The sequence below is a fragment of the Chlorocebus sabaeus genome, chromosome 11 (genome assembly GCF_047675955.1).
Source record: "Chlorocebus sabaeus isolate Y175 chromosome 11, mChlSab1.0.hap1, whole genome shotgun sequence".
Lineage (NCBI taxonomy): Eukaryota > Metazoa > Chordata > Mammalia > Primates > Cercopithecidae > Chlorocebus > Chlorocebus sabaeus.
In genome coordinates, this window is record NC_132914.1 from 49,593,925 (window position 1) to 49,609,197 (window position 15,273).

Genomic DNA, 15,273 nt, shown 5'->3' on the forward strand with positions numbered 1-15,273 from the left:
CTCCATGCTCCTGAGCCCACACCCTAACCTCTGTGCTACTCTGTGCTGCCTCCATGGTCTGCCTGAGACCTGAAAATCCAGGCTTGTTGCGCTGCATCACCCCGCTGTGAGGGGCTAATAAATCACGTGGATGAATCGTAGGGGCAACCCAATATGAACAGCTGGGTCTGGTCCTCTGCTGTTGGGGTAAGGCCTACTGAAGTGCAGAGTGAGTCCAGAAGGTTGTGCTTGAGATGGTGCTTCTCCAACCCTGTGACAATCACTGCTGTGCTGAGCCACTGCCGTTGATGGGAGTGGGTTTTATCAATCCTTCAGGTGTGCTGGGGAGAAAAAGATTGATAAGCACCTTTGGGGCATACCACTACTCTGGCTCTCCCCACCGGAGGCTCAGACTTTGACTAAGCCTATGGCAAACTGATGATTTCTGGGCAGCAACACTGTTGCCTGGGGCAACATAGTGAGACCCTATCTCTACTAAAAATAAAACTGGGCATGGTGCTGCACCCCCCTGTAGTCCCAGCCACTTGGGAGACTGAGGTGGGAGGATCACTTGAGCTCAGGAGTTCAAGGTTACAGTGAGCTATGATTGCACCACCGCACTCCAGCCTGGGCAACTGAGCAAGACCCTGTCTCAAAAAAAATTAAAAACAAACAAAAACGCTGTCTGCATTTAAACAAATCTGAGTAGGGCACCCGTTAATAACAACAGCAGTGGGCAATTTGTTCATGTCCACCAAGACCCATGTCTTTTTCTTCCTTTGAGGAACTTATCTAACCCCAAACAATTGGAGGAATAACAACGACCAAGGAAGGATTTATTATCAGCAATTTAAGTTTATAAAGACACACTCAGTGACTATGGACAGGAAACTTAACATCTCTGAACCTCACTTTCCCCCATTGGACTGTTGTGATGATTAAATCAGATAAACCATTCAAGTTCAGTACTTAGCACATAATTAGTACTCAGAGAAGGTTAACTGTTATTATTAAGTATTTCATAGTGTTTAGCTAACGTTTGAATTTAGTTTAACGTTTGTAATTTCTGGCCAACAATAGTGATGCTTCTGTCAGCAGGAGATCTTTCACAAAGTTTTGCTTAGAAGTGAAAGGATCCTGCCAGGCCCCAGGAGTCTGTTTGTGCTACAGTCAGATTTTAGGGCGAATCGTAAAGAATCAGCTCTGAGTTTGAACTGGTCAGGACTCAGCACCCTTCTGTTCTTGACCTCACACTGGGTCCAGTTAAAAATTGGACAGTCCCAATTTTACTCCATCACATTCCCAGGATTAGACCAAAGATGGGTTCTGCAGATGCAGACAGGCCTCGCTCCACAGTATCACCAAGTCCCGGCTTTGGTGTTTACCCTTGGCTGTCCCTTCTCTAGTAGATGGGGAGGGTCCTGGGTGGGAGTGAGTGTCCCCTCCCTCTGCGTCCCACTCCCACTCACCCAGCAGGGCCCTGTACAGCAAAATGAAAGCAGAGGAACCAGACTTAGCATTGTGCAGGACCCATTTCTCAAAGAGTGGTGCCCACACAAACTGATCAGAACTCCCTAGGAAACTTTTAAAAAATGCATGTTTCTTGCTGATTCCAGGACTGAATCAGAGTCTGGAGTGAGGGTGAAACCAGTGAATATGCTTTACTAATTGAGCACTTCAGGTGATTCCAATGCGTGATAAAGTAGAAGGAGGGTGGACTGGGGCACGGCCAGAGAACTAGAGGTACGGACAGAGGGTCCTAGAAGAATGCCGGATTTTAGCCTTAGTGTTAGCCACTTTTTTCTTCCCACCTCAAACCCTCTTCTTTGCAGCTTTCTGGGCTAGCAAAGGCCGCCAAGGATGGCTTCCTGCTAGTACCCCAGTGGGCAGATTCAGCCCCTCTGGGGTGCTCTCTCCATCCCATCCCACCACGGGCCCCGCCTCACAGTGCTGGCCAGAGTCCCCACTGGCTGCGGGAGGGGCAAGAAGCAGGAGGTCAGGCAGAGGCTGGGGACACAGCTGCAGCAGCCCAGGGCTCTGTTTCCTCCCCCAGCCTGGGCCTCTGGGGCAGAGGAAGCCCAGGCAGGAAGGCCAGGCGTGCCACCAGCCAGAGAGGCCTATGAAGCCCCCCACCCCATCCCTGGCCATACTGCCCTCAGAGCCTCAGGATCTCGGGTCTTCATTTGGCACCATTCTTAAACTATGGGCCTTCTGAAGCCTCTGTGGCCATATGCCCAGCCCTGTGAGGATCACCATGTCATGCCAAAGGACAGTCTCCCTGCCTTGTGCGCTGCCTGAGGATCCAGTCCCCAGACACACACCTGCACACACTCCACCATTCAGAAAGTCCTGTTGCTGTCTGACTAGAGTCCTTCTAGCTGCAGCTTTAGCCCATATCTTCTGGTTCTAAACCTCTGAGAAATGAAGACTGGGTGGCTTCAGAAGCACTAGTTGGTGTGGGACCTGTATTGGGGACTATCACAGACCAGAATTACTCCGCCTGACACTCTTCAACAAACTTCTGAAAAAGTTCAACCCTAGTCAGCCATGGAAGGTCAAACATTCAGTGTCTAAGTGTGTTTCACTTCCCCTGCCACATCACTGGCCCTCCACCCACCCTTTCCTAGATGGCAAGGGGAGAGAAGGGGCCCAGGGAATGACTCTGAGAGGACAGCTTATACTCTAGTGAGCTTGCAGAGAGGTTCCTCTACACCTGGCATGACCCGGCGCCATCCAAGCTTTGCGTGGTTATTACAGCCTGAGGGCTCAGACATGGGCTGCCACCACTGGATAGGGACAGTGTGGAGAGAGCACTTGACTAGGAGTCTGGAAGCCTGGGTTGTACTCCTGCTGGTGCCAGTGAGTCCTGTCTGACCCGGGACAAATCTTCTTCCCTATATAAGCCTTAATCCTTTCTTCTGTAAAACAAGGAGCTGGATTTTGTGATCCACCTAGAATTCTGTCATGTGGGTGTCCCAGGCACAAGGAACTAAGGGTAGCAAGGAACTAAGGGCATATTTAAATAGCCTCTCCAGACCCTATGGCTGCTGCAGCCCACCCTGAAAATATGCCCTTAGATCCCTGCTGTGCGTGACTCTTGCCTGTTCTATCCAGACCCCAATCTAAACAATCTTGATTCCTGTTCCTGGCTTGGCAGGACCCTGAATGGCAGGAAGTGAAGACAGGAGCCTGTTTATGTTTGAGGCAGCCAGGGCTGGGGGGGCACTGGGAAAGGGTAGGCAGGGGTGAAGGCTGTGAGGCTGTGGGAAAGAGACACAGAACAGAAGGGGAGCTGCTGGAGAGATGCTCCTTCAACCCCAACTGGGTGCTCCCTGCGGCTCTCCCAACCTGCCTCCAGTCTGAGCTCAACAGCAGGGGTGCAGAGCTAGGGTTTCCCCAAGCTCTCGGTCACTTAAATGTGGCTCTCCACCCTTCACCTCTAACAGGATGGTTTCCATGGGGAAGTGAACCAGGACTTCCCTTGCAGGCCCCGCCCCAAAGCCAGGCGGCAGGGAGTAGGGAGGCGGCCTCCCTGCCTCCCCTCCAAAAAAAACTCTCTGTGATTTCCTCTGGGCGGGAGGGAGCCACGGCCGGCGGCTGTCACATTTTGCAGCTCTTACTCCACCTCTCTTGCTCCTCTCTGCAGGGACCATGACCTTGGGCTCCCCAAGGAGAGGCCTTCTGATGCTGCTGATGGCCTTGGTGACCCAGGGTGAGTACTGGGGGAGCAGTTAGGAAACAGGAACCTGGATAGAGAAAGGGCTATCTGGGCCCAGATCAGCTCTGCCTGGGGCTGAACTTGAGAAACTGGGGAGAATTTAGGAGCTTGACTGGAGAATAGAGGAGAGTGAGGCTCCATTAAACTCAGCCCCCAGTTACCCCAGCCCTCCTTTGCTCTCCTCTTGGTCCAGACCTGCAGGCTGGAGCTCTGTCAGGCTAGGGTGGAAGCCTATATGTGGGGCGGAGGGAGAGCAGGTGTTGGCAGGCCAAGCCTGGGAGCGCTCTCAGGACTGGGGCTGGGGGCGCAGCCCAGCCTAGAACTGGGAGGGGAGAACCTAGGAGCCAGGAGGGGACAGAAGCCTGCTTCTCAGTGTCAGCTGCCCTGAGGGGAGGGCTCTGAGGGAAGGATGACTGAGGATGGAAGTAAGGGACCAAAGCTTCAAGGTGTTTGTCTGGGGGGTCAGACGAGAGGGACAATGGGACAGAAATGGGTGTCAGGCTCAGCCTGGGGGAGCTGGGCCCAGAGTGGCTGAGCTTCCGGTGTGTCTCCCAGGTGACCCCGTGAAGCCCTCTCGGGGCCCGCTGGTGACCTGCACATGTGAGAGCCCACATTGCAGGGGGCCTACCTGCCAGGGGGCCTGGTGCACAGTAGTGCTGGTGCGGGAGGAGGGGAGGCACCCCCAGGAACATCGGGGCTGCGGGAACTTGCACAGGGAGCTCTGCAGGGGGCGCCCCACCGAGTTCGTCAACCACTACTGCTGTGACAGCCACCTCTGCAACCGCAACGTGTCCCTGGTGCTGGAGGGTACGTCCAGCTGGCCCAGCACTCCCTCCCCATCTTCTCGGCCCCTGCCCTCCCTTCCCTCCTCTCCTCTCATGCTCTGGCCAATAAAGGGGCTGCGGGCGGGGGGGCGGGCAAGACTCTGGGATTTAACTGGCAGAGTGGTCTGCCCGAGGTAGGGGAAGATGACCTAGTGCAAGCTGAGCCTCAATGTCCCCTCCTCCAGCCACCCAAACTCCTTCGGAGCAGCCGGGAACAGACGGCCAGCTGGCCCTGATCCTGGGCCCCGTGCTGGCCTTGCTGGCCCTGGTGGCCCTGGGTGTCGTGGGCCTGTGGCATGTCCGATGGAGGCAGGAGAAGCAGCGGGGCCTGCACAGCGAGCTGGGAGAGTCCAGTCTCATCCTGAAAGCATCTGAGCAGGGCGACAGCATGTTGGGGGTATGGGCCTGGGGACCTGGGACACAGGGTGGAGTGGGGCAGATAGCAACTGCGGAATCAGAGGGGTCATCCAGAGAGTAGAGCCGGTGGGGAGCTGGGCGAGTGAGGAGCTTGCAGTGACCCAGCAGGTCCCAGGTTGAGGATGGAGAAGGGGGCTGCAGCTGGTTAGGGCAGCTTTTGAGTGGCCTCTCCATACCCCCAGGACCTCCTGGACAGTGACTGCACCACAGGGAGTGGCTCGGGGCTCCCCTTCCTGGTGCAGAGGACAGTGGCACGGCAGGTTGCCTTGGTGGAGTGTGTGGGTGAGCAGTGGGTGAGCCCGGTGGATGAGGACCAAGGGCTCTCATGGGCCTGGAGGGGTGAGGGAGTTCTTGGCTTCCGGAATCACAGGCAGTGCCAGGCCTGGGTCAGAACTGGAATTCTGCTGGGCAGGGAGTGGGCTGGAGACGGGCCAGGGCTAGGTTCTTTCTGCAGGACCAGGGTGGAACGAGAGGCAGCTGGGGGTGGCCTGCTGCTGGGTTTGGGTCTGGATTAACTTAAACCTAAGGGTCAGGGGTTCTGTGGGTGGGGTGGGTGAGGGAGGCTGCACAGCATCAAGATGAGGGGCTCCTCCAGGGCTCTGTGTGCCGAGTGTGTAACCCTCACCTTCCCCTCTGGCCATCAGGAAAAGGCCGCTATGGTGAAGTGTGGCGGGGCTTGTGGCACGGTGAGAGTGTGGCCGTCAAGATCTTCTCCTCGAGGGACGAACAGTCCTGGTTCCGGGAGACTGAGATCTACAACACAGTGTTGCTCAGACACGACAACATCCTAGGCAAGGGGAGGGGCCGGCTGTGCCAGGCCTGGGGCTTTGCCCTCCTGCACTCAGGGCTCGAATTTGCAGACCTCCAGACATTAACAGAACCCTGAAGGACTCCCAGCCCACCTGCAGCACCAACCTCTTTTTTTTTTTTTTTTTTTTTTTTTTTTTTTTTTTTTGAGACAGGGCCTCGCTCTGTCACCCAGGCTGGGATGCAGTCGTGCAATCTCACTGGAACCTCAATCTCTTGAGCTCAAGCAATCCTCCCACTTCAGCCTCTTGAGTAGCTGGGACCACAGGCATGTGCCACCATGCCCAGCTAACTTTTTTATTTTTTGTAGAGACGAGGTCTCCCTATGTTGCCCCAGACTGGTCTCAAATTCCTGGGCTTAAGCAATCCTCCTGCCTTGGCCTCCCAAAGTGTTGGGATTACAGGTGCAAGCCACTAAGTCAGGCCCAGACCCAACCTCTGACTCCAACTCTGTCTCTGACCTAAGCCACATCAACCCCCACCCCAGACCTTGCTTAGCAGTGACCCAGCCCATTCCCTCTCCCCCGACCCCACCCTGACCCTGACCACTCCAGCCTCCCTTAGCCCCAGCCTCTTGGCTGAGTCACCCGACCCTTCTGTGCACAGGCTTCATCGCCTCAGACATGACCTCCCGCAACTCGAGCACGCAGCTGTGGCTCATCACGCATTACCACGAGCACGGCTCCCTCTACGACTTTCTGCAGAGACAGACGCTGGAGCCACATTTGGCTCTGAGGCTAGCTGTGTCCGCAGCCTGTGGCCTGGCACACCTGCATGTGGAGATCTTCGGTACACAGGGCAAACCGGCCATTGCCCACCGTGACTTCAAGAGCCGCAACGTGCTGGTCAAGAGCAACCTGCAGTGTTGCATTGCTGACCTGGGTGAGCTGGGCAGGGCAGGGGCAGGCCCTTCACAGGTGGGCACAGCCTGTGCTCTCTCCTCTCCTTTGCCTATGGGCGGTGACCATGATTGGCACTTGAAAATAGAGGTGCATGTTGTCTCAGTTCTCCTCTGCAAGACCGCATGAGTTGTCTGAACACCCTTTTCAAACCAGACTCCTTCCACCATACCATCCTGGCTCCAGGAGTTGGGAGAAAGGAGGCAGGAGCCAGGAACCTGGGTTCTCATTCCTGGCTTCGCTAACTATATCCCTCCCCGGCACCAGCCTCCGGCTCTGCTCCGTGAAGTGGGCATCATAATGCCTGCCTTGCCCACTCACATCTTGCTGGGTTCTTGAGAACCTAAAGAGCACTACATAAGCAAAGAGTACCTGGGACGGTGGTTCTCTCTGTGGTCACTGTCTTCCAGCCCATCTCCATGCAGGTCTCCATCTGCCTCCCCCTCTCTGTCCCACTGCTTCTCTCAGTCCCCACCTTGCCTGCCCCCTGGACCCCAGGTCAGGGAGAGGGACAGGAGTGATAGGCCTCACCCCCACAGGCCTGGCTGTGATGCACTCACAGGGCAGCGATTACCTGGACATCGGCAACAACCCGAGAGTAGGCACCAAGAGGTACATGGCACCCGAGGTGCTGGATGAGCAGATCCGCACGGACTGCTTTGAGTCCTATAAGTGGACTGACATCTGGGCCTTTGGCCTGGTGCTGTGGGAGATCGCCCGCCGGACCATCGTGAACGGTGAGTGTCCACCCTACACAGGGTAGGGAAAGGGGAATTGGCCCGTGGAGCCAGGGGCTTCCTGCCATGGCCAGTGCCCATGGCCTGGGAGGTTTGCAGCCAGACCTCCTGGCACCCTTTCCATGCTGCCCACCGGCTGATTTAGCTGAGTGACCTTTTAAGGTATAAACCTTAAAAACAGATAATGGGGTCTGTGAGTCTGGCTGTGAAATCTTGGGTACGTGATAATAACAGAAATATTAATAGCAGCCAACATTGATTGAGCTTAAATATGTGCCAGATGCCATGCTATATACTTTACATGTATTATCTTATTTGATTCTTTGATATGGGCAAGGCAGTGGTATTGCTTAGTGGCTAAGAGCGTAGGCTTGGAATCAGACTTCCTGGGTTCTATTGCTGATTTTGCCATGATCATGGGTAGGTTATTTGGCCTCTCTGTGCCTCAGTTTCCTCATTTGTAAAATGAGGGCGGTGGCTCATGCCTGTAATCCCAGCACCTTGGGAGGCCGAGGCGGGCAGATCACCTGAGGTCAGGAATTCGAGACCAGCCTGGCTAACATGGCGAAACCCTGTCTCTACTAAAAATATAAAAATTAGCCGGCTCTGGTGGCACACGCCTGTAATCCCAGCTACTCGGGAGGCTGAGGCAGGAGAATTGCTTGAACCTGGGAGGCAGAGGTTGCGGTGAGCCGAGATCGTGCCACTGCACTCCAGTCTGGGCGACAGAGTAAGACCCTGTCTCAAAAAAATAAAATGAATAAATAAATAAATAATAAAAATAGCTTCCAGTTGTTGAGATAATCTAAGTATTTAGAACAATATCTAGAGCTAAATATTAGTGGCCGTTATTGCTGTAGATAGAATGAGTGCCTGACCTCGTATTGTCCCCATTGTACAGTTGAGGAGATGGGGGCACAGAATGACAGCGGGCTTGAGGCAGCATCAGGGTCTGAAACTGGCCAGTCTGCTCCGGGGCCAGTGCTCATCATCACTGTGTGCACTTAAACCTCTCTGGCCTTTGATTTCTTCATGCACACAATGCATATGAGTGCCTGCACTGCCTGCTTATTGCTGCCTCGTTGTTACTGTGGGTTGCCACGGGGGACTCTGATTTAGAGGGACTGCGGCAGGTAGAGGGACCTGCCCCGGGCAGCCCTGTGGTTGATGCTCTCTCAGCCCTGGGGTGGACGGAGGATGGGTGGGTCTTCTACACTGGTGGGAACATTGTCAACCTTTGAGGAGGCTGTCCATGGTGAGGGACTTCCAGGAGTCTTGACAGGTTGGGGACAATCCTCAGGATATGGCTGGAGCCCTGCTTCTTGGGGACAAGGATGTCTTCATTTCCTGAGTATCTACTAGGAGCCAGCCCCATGCCAGACTTCATTTGTCCTCAGTGGTCATCGACTGAAAACGGAGGCTGTGGTGTCACCAGTCCCTTGGGGAGACTCACGAGGCGCTTAGATTCCTTAAGACTCTGGGGATGAACTGCCAGAGTGGGCTCTAAGGAGACTGGGATCGGGGGAAAGGGGAACCTGGAAGAAGCCAAGGCTCTTTGGACCAAGCTGCAGGGCAGAAAGGAAAGGCTGGGAGAGGCTGCCTGGGGCGGAGGGGGAAGCTCCATCAGCCCCACACGGACTCGCGGCACATTATAAACACTGTAATCTGGTGTCAGCCCCGGCACTGATTAAAGGCCCATTAGACACACTCAGGCCTCTGTGCAGCACTGATTAGGGCGTGAGCGGCACAGGGGCCGGCCTGGAAGCTGGCCATGGGGAGAACAGCTGGCGAAGGCTCTATCGAGGTTGCGGCCTGTGTGGCCATGGCCCCCAACCTCAGGCTGGGAAACAGGATGGGGCACAGGGCTGTCTGCAACTCCACAGGCATTGTTTTCAGAAAGCTCCTACTAAAAACTGTGAACTTGGGATACCAAGAGGAGGCGGTCAGTGCTGGCTGCAGGAGTCAGCAGAGGCCTGTGCCATCCCTGACACTGGGTGATGTTATGTGGACCTGGATAAAAATAAATGCAGATCGGAGGTCAAGAGCACATGCTTTGCTGTTAGACTTTGTGGGCTTAAATCCTAGCCCTGTCACTTACTATCTGTTGATCTTAGACAGGTTTCTTAAACTCTCTGGCCTTCATTTCTTGGCTTATGAAGTGGAGCTAATAGTATTACCTACCTCATAGGGCCGCTGTGAGGATTTCATGCGGAGCTCTTAGGATAGCACCTGGCACACAGTGCTCAGTAAACATTTGGTGTTATTATTATCAGGCATGTGTGATAGTTGGGGCCTGCGAGCAGTCCCAGGCACTGGGTGGAAGGCAACTGAGGAAAGACTGGGACAAGGCTGGCCTAGGAATCCGAGATGGATTTGAGTCTTGCCTCTGCCATTACTAGCTGTGGAACGTTGGGCCCCACTTTTCTGAGCATCAGTTTCTTCATCTGTAAAATGGATGTAATACTAGTAGCCACCCCATAGGGCTATTGTGAGAACAAACAGGATAAAACACATAAAGTATTTACAGCAGAATACCTGGCACATGCCAAGTGCAAAACAAACAGCAGTCATTAGTATTAGTTAGAAACACATTTATTGCATTATACTGTCCCTCTGAGGGACATGTCCAGGCCACTGGTTTCTGGCTGTTGGGATGGAGGGTAGGAAAGGCTCTCCTCCGGGTGGTATTGGGCCTCCTTGGGGTCCCAAGTGATTGTCCCCTCCATTGTCCATTTGCAGGCATCGTGGAGGACTATAGACCACCCTTCTATGATGTGGTGCCCAATGACCCCAGCTTTGAGGACATGAAGAAGGTGGTGTGTGTGGATCAGCAGACCCCCACCATCCCTAACCGGCTGGCTGCAGACCCGGTGAGGCCTCTACTGGGACTAGGATGGCATGGGGTGGTGGCTCACGGCTGGGATTTCTGGGCCCAAGAACTTGTGTCTAAGGCCTCTGCTTCATCTCAGGTAGATAGTGGGTGTCCTGGTTAGGGCACCTCTCTAGGTACTCCCTCTTTCAACCCTGGCCCATGCTCCCTGCCCCAGGGCCATCTGGTCATTCTGAGAATTTAAGAACCTTCACCTTCCTTGTGAAAAGTCAGAGGCTCTCTGTGGCTCTGTGTGTGTGTGTGTGTGTGTGTGTGTGTGTGTGTGTGTATGTTTGAGAGACAGGGTTTTGTTTGCTCTTGTCACCCAGGCTGGGGTACAGTGACCCAATCATAGCTCACTGTACCCTCAAACTCCTGGGCTCAACTGATCCTCCTGCCTCAGCCTCCCCAGTAGCTAGGTGTAGTGCACACCACCACACCCGGCTAATTTTTAAAATTTTTTGTAGAGACAAGGTCTTTTATGTTGCTCAGGCTTATCTCAAACTCTTGGGCTCAAGTGATCCTCCTGCCTCAGCCTCCCAAAGTGCTGGGATTATAGGTGTGAGCCTCCACACCTGACCACTGTGGCATTTTTGTTGCTGTTTGTCTTTGTTTGTTGCTGTTCTGCTGTTGTTTGTCCTTGTTTTTTCTCAAAACACTTCACTTATACAAAGACACACACACGTATATCAACACATACAAGCATGAATATCCTTCTGAACATACACTCACAGATATATACACATGCGCATATACGCCAGACTGTTGGCCCCGTGAGGACAAAGAATGTATCTTTTGCTCACCCTTATATCCCTGTTAGCTATCATAATATTTGGCTCACAACAGGTACTAATAAATATTTACTGAAATAATATATTCTATACATGTATACATATATGTATACATAGACATACATTTCTGTACAACATACATATCCACAAAAAGTCACATGGATGCATTCCTGTACACACACACACACACACACACACACTCACTTTCAGGAGCCAGAAGTGGGGCCAGCTCATTCCAGGCCCTGGGATGGGTTGATGAGCTCCCTGGGATGGGTTGGTGAGCTTCTTGGGGTGGGTTGCTCCCTGGACACTTGCATTTTTAGGGTAGTTCCCACTTCTCAAACTTCCACAGTCCCCTGGGCCCAGCCATGGCTGATGGAGGGACTGGGAGACACTGCCCTCTGCACTGGGGTCTTAGCCTGTGGATGGGGATGTGGGAGCCCCCAGGCTTGAAGAATCTGCCCCTTCCTGTGGATCTTGGCAAAGGTGGGGATGGGGGTAAGGTGTTTCACAGACACTGCTTGCTCAGGGGGGCTTGAGTGCTCCTGAAGATCTGAGTGCTCTCTTTCCGTCCTCCCTGTCTTTCTCCATCCCTTTCTCACTCTACTCTCTTCCTCTTCCATTTTTTATTTTTTGTCATCCTCTGTTCTCCCTTTCACTGCTTGTCTTTCCTCTCGCTCTCCTGTCCAATGCTCTCATCTCCCTCCTCCCATCCTTTCTCTCCGGCTTATGTCTCCCCATTACTGGCTATCCTCCTCATCTCCTTCTTTCCATCTTCTCTGACCCACCTCCCTCTGCATCTCTCTCCCAACCCCCTCCTCTCCTCTGCACCTCTCTCCCAACCCCCAGGTCCTCTCAGGCCTAGCTCAGATGATGCGGGAGTGCTGGTACCCAAACCCCTCTGCCCGACTCACCGCGCTGCGGATCAAGAAGACACTACAGAAAATTAGCAACAGTCCAGAGAAGCCCAAAGTGATTCAGTAGCCCAGGAGCACCTGACTCCTCTCTGCCTGCAGGGGGGTGGGGGGTGGGGGTAGTGGATGGTGCCCTATCTGGGTAGAGGTAGTGTGAGTGTGGTGTGTGCTGGGGACGGGCAGCTGTGCCCGCCTGCTCGGCCCCCAGCCCACCCAGCCCAAAATACAGCTGGGCTGAAATCTGATCCCCTGCCGTCTAGCCTGCTCAAAGCGGCAGGCTCCCTGACGCCTGGCTCTCTCCCCACCCGCTACAGCCAGCAGGGTGCACCCCCTACCACTCCCAGGACAGGATGCAAAAAAGGCTCCAGAGTCCGAGTGCCAAGCCAGGGAATCCCAGTCCCAGACTCAGAGCCTGGGCCTGCACTTTGCCCCCTGCCCTTGATCAACCCCACTGCTCCACCAGAGCTGCCAGGGTGGCACAGGGCCCTGTCCAGCCCTCGGCACACACTTCCCTGCCAGGCCTCAGCCTCTGGCACAAGCTCCAGAGAGCCAGGGCCCATCAGTTTCTCTCCATGGGTTTGTATCTCAGTTCCATGATGCCTTGGGCTTTCTGTCTCCTCAACAAGAGCGCAGCTTGCTGAATGTCAGCTGCCTGGGAGAGCTGGGGCCTGAGTTACTAGGGCATTAAAACCTAAGAGGTCCTACTGAGGATGTGGCAGGATCACAGGCCAGTGGAGAAGGGGCAGGTCAGATGGGTAAGGCCCAGGACTTTCAGATTAACTGAGAGGATGTCGAGGCCAAGTGTGGCAGGGAGAAGGTCAGTGGGCGTCAGGAGACCCAGGTCTGACCGCAGGTATTTGTTCCATGTGACAAAAGCAGGCCTGTATCAGGACCTTTTCTTTTCTTTTTTCTTTTTCTTTTTTTTTTTTGACACAGAGTTTCGCTCTTGTTGCCCAGGCTAGAGTGCAGTGGCATGATCCCAGCTCACTGCAACCTCTACCTCCCAGGTTCAAATGATTCTCCTGCCTCAGACTCCCAAGTAGCAGGGATTACAGGCATGTGCCACCACGCCTGGCTAATTTTGTATATTTAGTAGAGATGGGATTTCACCATGTTGGCCAGGCTGGTCGTGAACTCCTGACCTCAGGTGTTCCGCCTACCTCAGCCTCCCAAAGTGCTGGGGTTACAGGTGTGCGCCATCGTGCCCGGCCAGGACCTTTGTTTCTTATCTACATATTGGAAGATTTGGTCCTAATGTCCTTTGAGGCTTCCTTAGCTCTAGTTCTCTGACGTTTCAGCCTATATCAGAGCTAACTTCCTCAGTCTCATCTTACTACTTATGCTCCAGCCCCTGCCAATTTGCCTCAAGATGGGGGTTTGAAAATAACTTTACCTAGGCCGGGCGCGGTGGCTCAAGCCTGTAATCCCAGCACTTTGGGAGGCCGAGACGGGTGGATCACGAGGTCAGGAGATCGAGACCATCCTGGCTCACACGGTGAAACCCCGTCTCTACTAAAAAATACAAAAAAAAAAAAAAAAAAAAAAGAAAATAACTTTACCTGACTCAAGGAGTGTCTGGAGCACCTCCTAGTCTAAGTCTTCAAGCTCCAATTCTTACCTAAAACCATGCCAGTGGCCACCCTTGGGCTCAGACAGCTCTGGGCCTTTTGACCACAAGCCAGCCCCTCGGTCCTCTCTGTGGCAGAGTCTACTGTGCCCTAGGACTGCAGGGCGCTTTCCTCTAAGTCTTCCAAGGTCAAAAGAAATTTGGCTCCATCCAAGAAGCCTCCAGCTCCCCTACTGGCCTCTGGCTCAGGCCCACACCCCTGGCCAGGCCCAGAGAGTGTGTCTCAGGTGAATTCAATAGCTCTAGAGAATCACACAGAGAGTCTGGCATTTGGAAATGTCAAGGATGTATGTATGCTCACGTATGGAGCAGGTTGCCGTGGCCCCTGGATGCAGGGAAGTGGGTTGGAGGGGAGCTTGAGGAATATAAGGAGCAAGGGTGGGGACTCAGGCTATGGACATGGACAGCCCTAAGATTGGGAAGATCTGGCCTAGTAGTCTTCAAACCAGGGATAGGGAAGTGAAGAAAGCTCTCCCTGCTCCTGCTGTAATGACCCAGAGTAGCCTCCCCAGTCTGGCATCTTATGTGTGTCTTCCACCATCCTCATGGTGGCACTTTTCTAGGCCTGTCTCCCAGCATTGTGCAAGGCTCAGAGGAGAACCAGGAAGTGAAACTGGGTGAAAACAGAAAGCTAAATGGATGGGCTAGGTTCCCAGATCATTAGGGCAGAGTTTGCATGTCCTCTGGTCACTGGAATCCACCCAGCCCACGAATCATCTCCCTCTTGAAGGATTTTATTTCTACTGGGTTTTGGGACAAAATCCTGCCGAGACCCCACATCCAGAACCTGAAAGCAGTAGCTCCCCAAAGTCTGGAAAATCCCTAAGAGAAGGCCTGGGGCAGGAAGTGGAGTGACAGGAGACAGGTAGAGAGAAGGGGCCCAACGGCCAGGGAGCGAAGGAGGTGGCCTTGCTGAGAGCAGTCTGCACATGCTTCTGTCTGAGTGCAGGAAGGTGTGGCAGGGTCGAAATTACACTCCTCCTACCTGGAGACACTGTTTGTGGGAGCACTGGGCTCGTGCCTGGCACACAATAGGTCTGCAATAAACCATGGTTAAATCCTGAGCTCCAGAGTCTTCCCAGGCCGACGCCTCTGCAGTGGCCCGTCCCAGAGGTCCAGATAGAACCAGACGGATCGGGGGAGGAGAGGGGCCCAGGATACACGCCCAGCTTTGCCCTTACACAGGTCACAGTTTCCTCATTTCCCTGCTCAGACCCCCGCGGGGGCCCAAATCTCAGTTCCTACCCCAGATTGGGAGCAGCCTGGTCGCCGCACCTGCCACGTCGCCCTCTGCTGGCGGAGGGCTGCCCAGCGGCCGCCTCCGGTCCCCACACAGGGACCGCGGGCCTTTCCCGGCCGGCCGGGTGGGACAGCCTTCCCCACCCCCGGGCGCCAGCATCCGTGTGCTCGCTGACCTGCTGTTGTGCAGGGACTGTCCCCCGAACACCACACCCAGCAAAGAGCTTTCTGCTTCCAAACCGGCAACTTGGACGCCCCCTCAATTCCTTGTTCTCACTTCCCTTCTCACACGGGGTCCCCATCTTGCCAGGAGTCAGTCCCCATTCCCAGCATGGGAAGATCCCCTTCCCTGGGGACCTACCTTGTCCTGGGATCAGAAAGCACTTCACACACACATCCCATTCTCACCCCCGGAAATTCGGGGCGGGGACATGCCGTGGCGGAAGCAGGTA

General features: G+C 54.3%; 1 protein-coding gene across 6 annotated transcripts in view; it reads left to right on the top strand.

Moving 5' to 3' along the window:
* Positions 1-14,646, top strand: part of ACVRL1 (activin A receptor like type 1) — a 30,172-nt gene extending 15,526 nt beyond the window's left edge. For 4 of the 6 annotated variants that reach the window (XM_008003306.3, XM_037997092.2, XM_008003304.3 and 1 more), the window contains 9 exons: positions 3,626-3,691; positions 4,253-4,504; positions 4,707-4,918; positions 5,121-5,220; positions 5,583-5,729; positions 6,352-6,627; positions 7,184-7,381; positions 10,121-10,251; positions 11,891-14,646. In XM_008003306.3, the coding sequence (XP_008001497.1) occupies positions 3,631-3,691; positions 4,253-4,504; positions 4,707-4,918; positions 5,121-5,220; positions 5,583-5,729; positions 6,352-6,627; positions 7,184-7,381; positions 10,121-10,251; positions 11,891-12,025 (1,512 nt within the window). In that variant the 5' untranslated portion in view covers positions 3,626-3,630 and the 3' untranslated portion in view covers positions 12,026-14,646. The remainder of the gene's footprint in view (positions 1-3,625; positions 3,692-4,252; positions 4,505-4,706; positions 4,919-5,120; positions 5,221-5,582; positions 5,730-6,351; positions 6,628-7,183; positions 7,382-10,120; positions 10,252-11,890) is intronic. The other 2 variants (XM_073020760.1, XM_073020759.1) reach the window with 1 other exon arrangement.
* Positions 14,647-15,273: the final 627 nt, after the last annotated feature.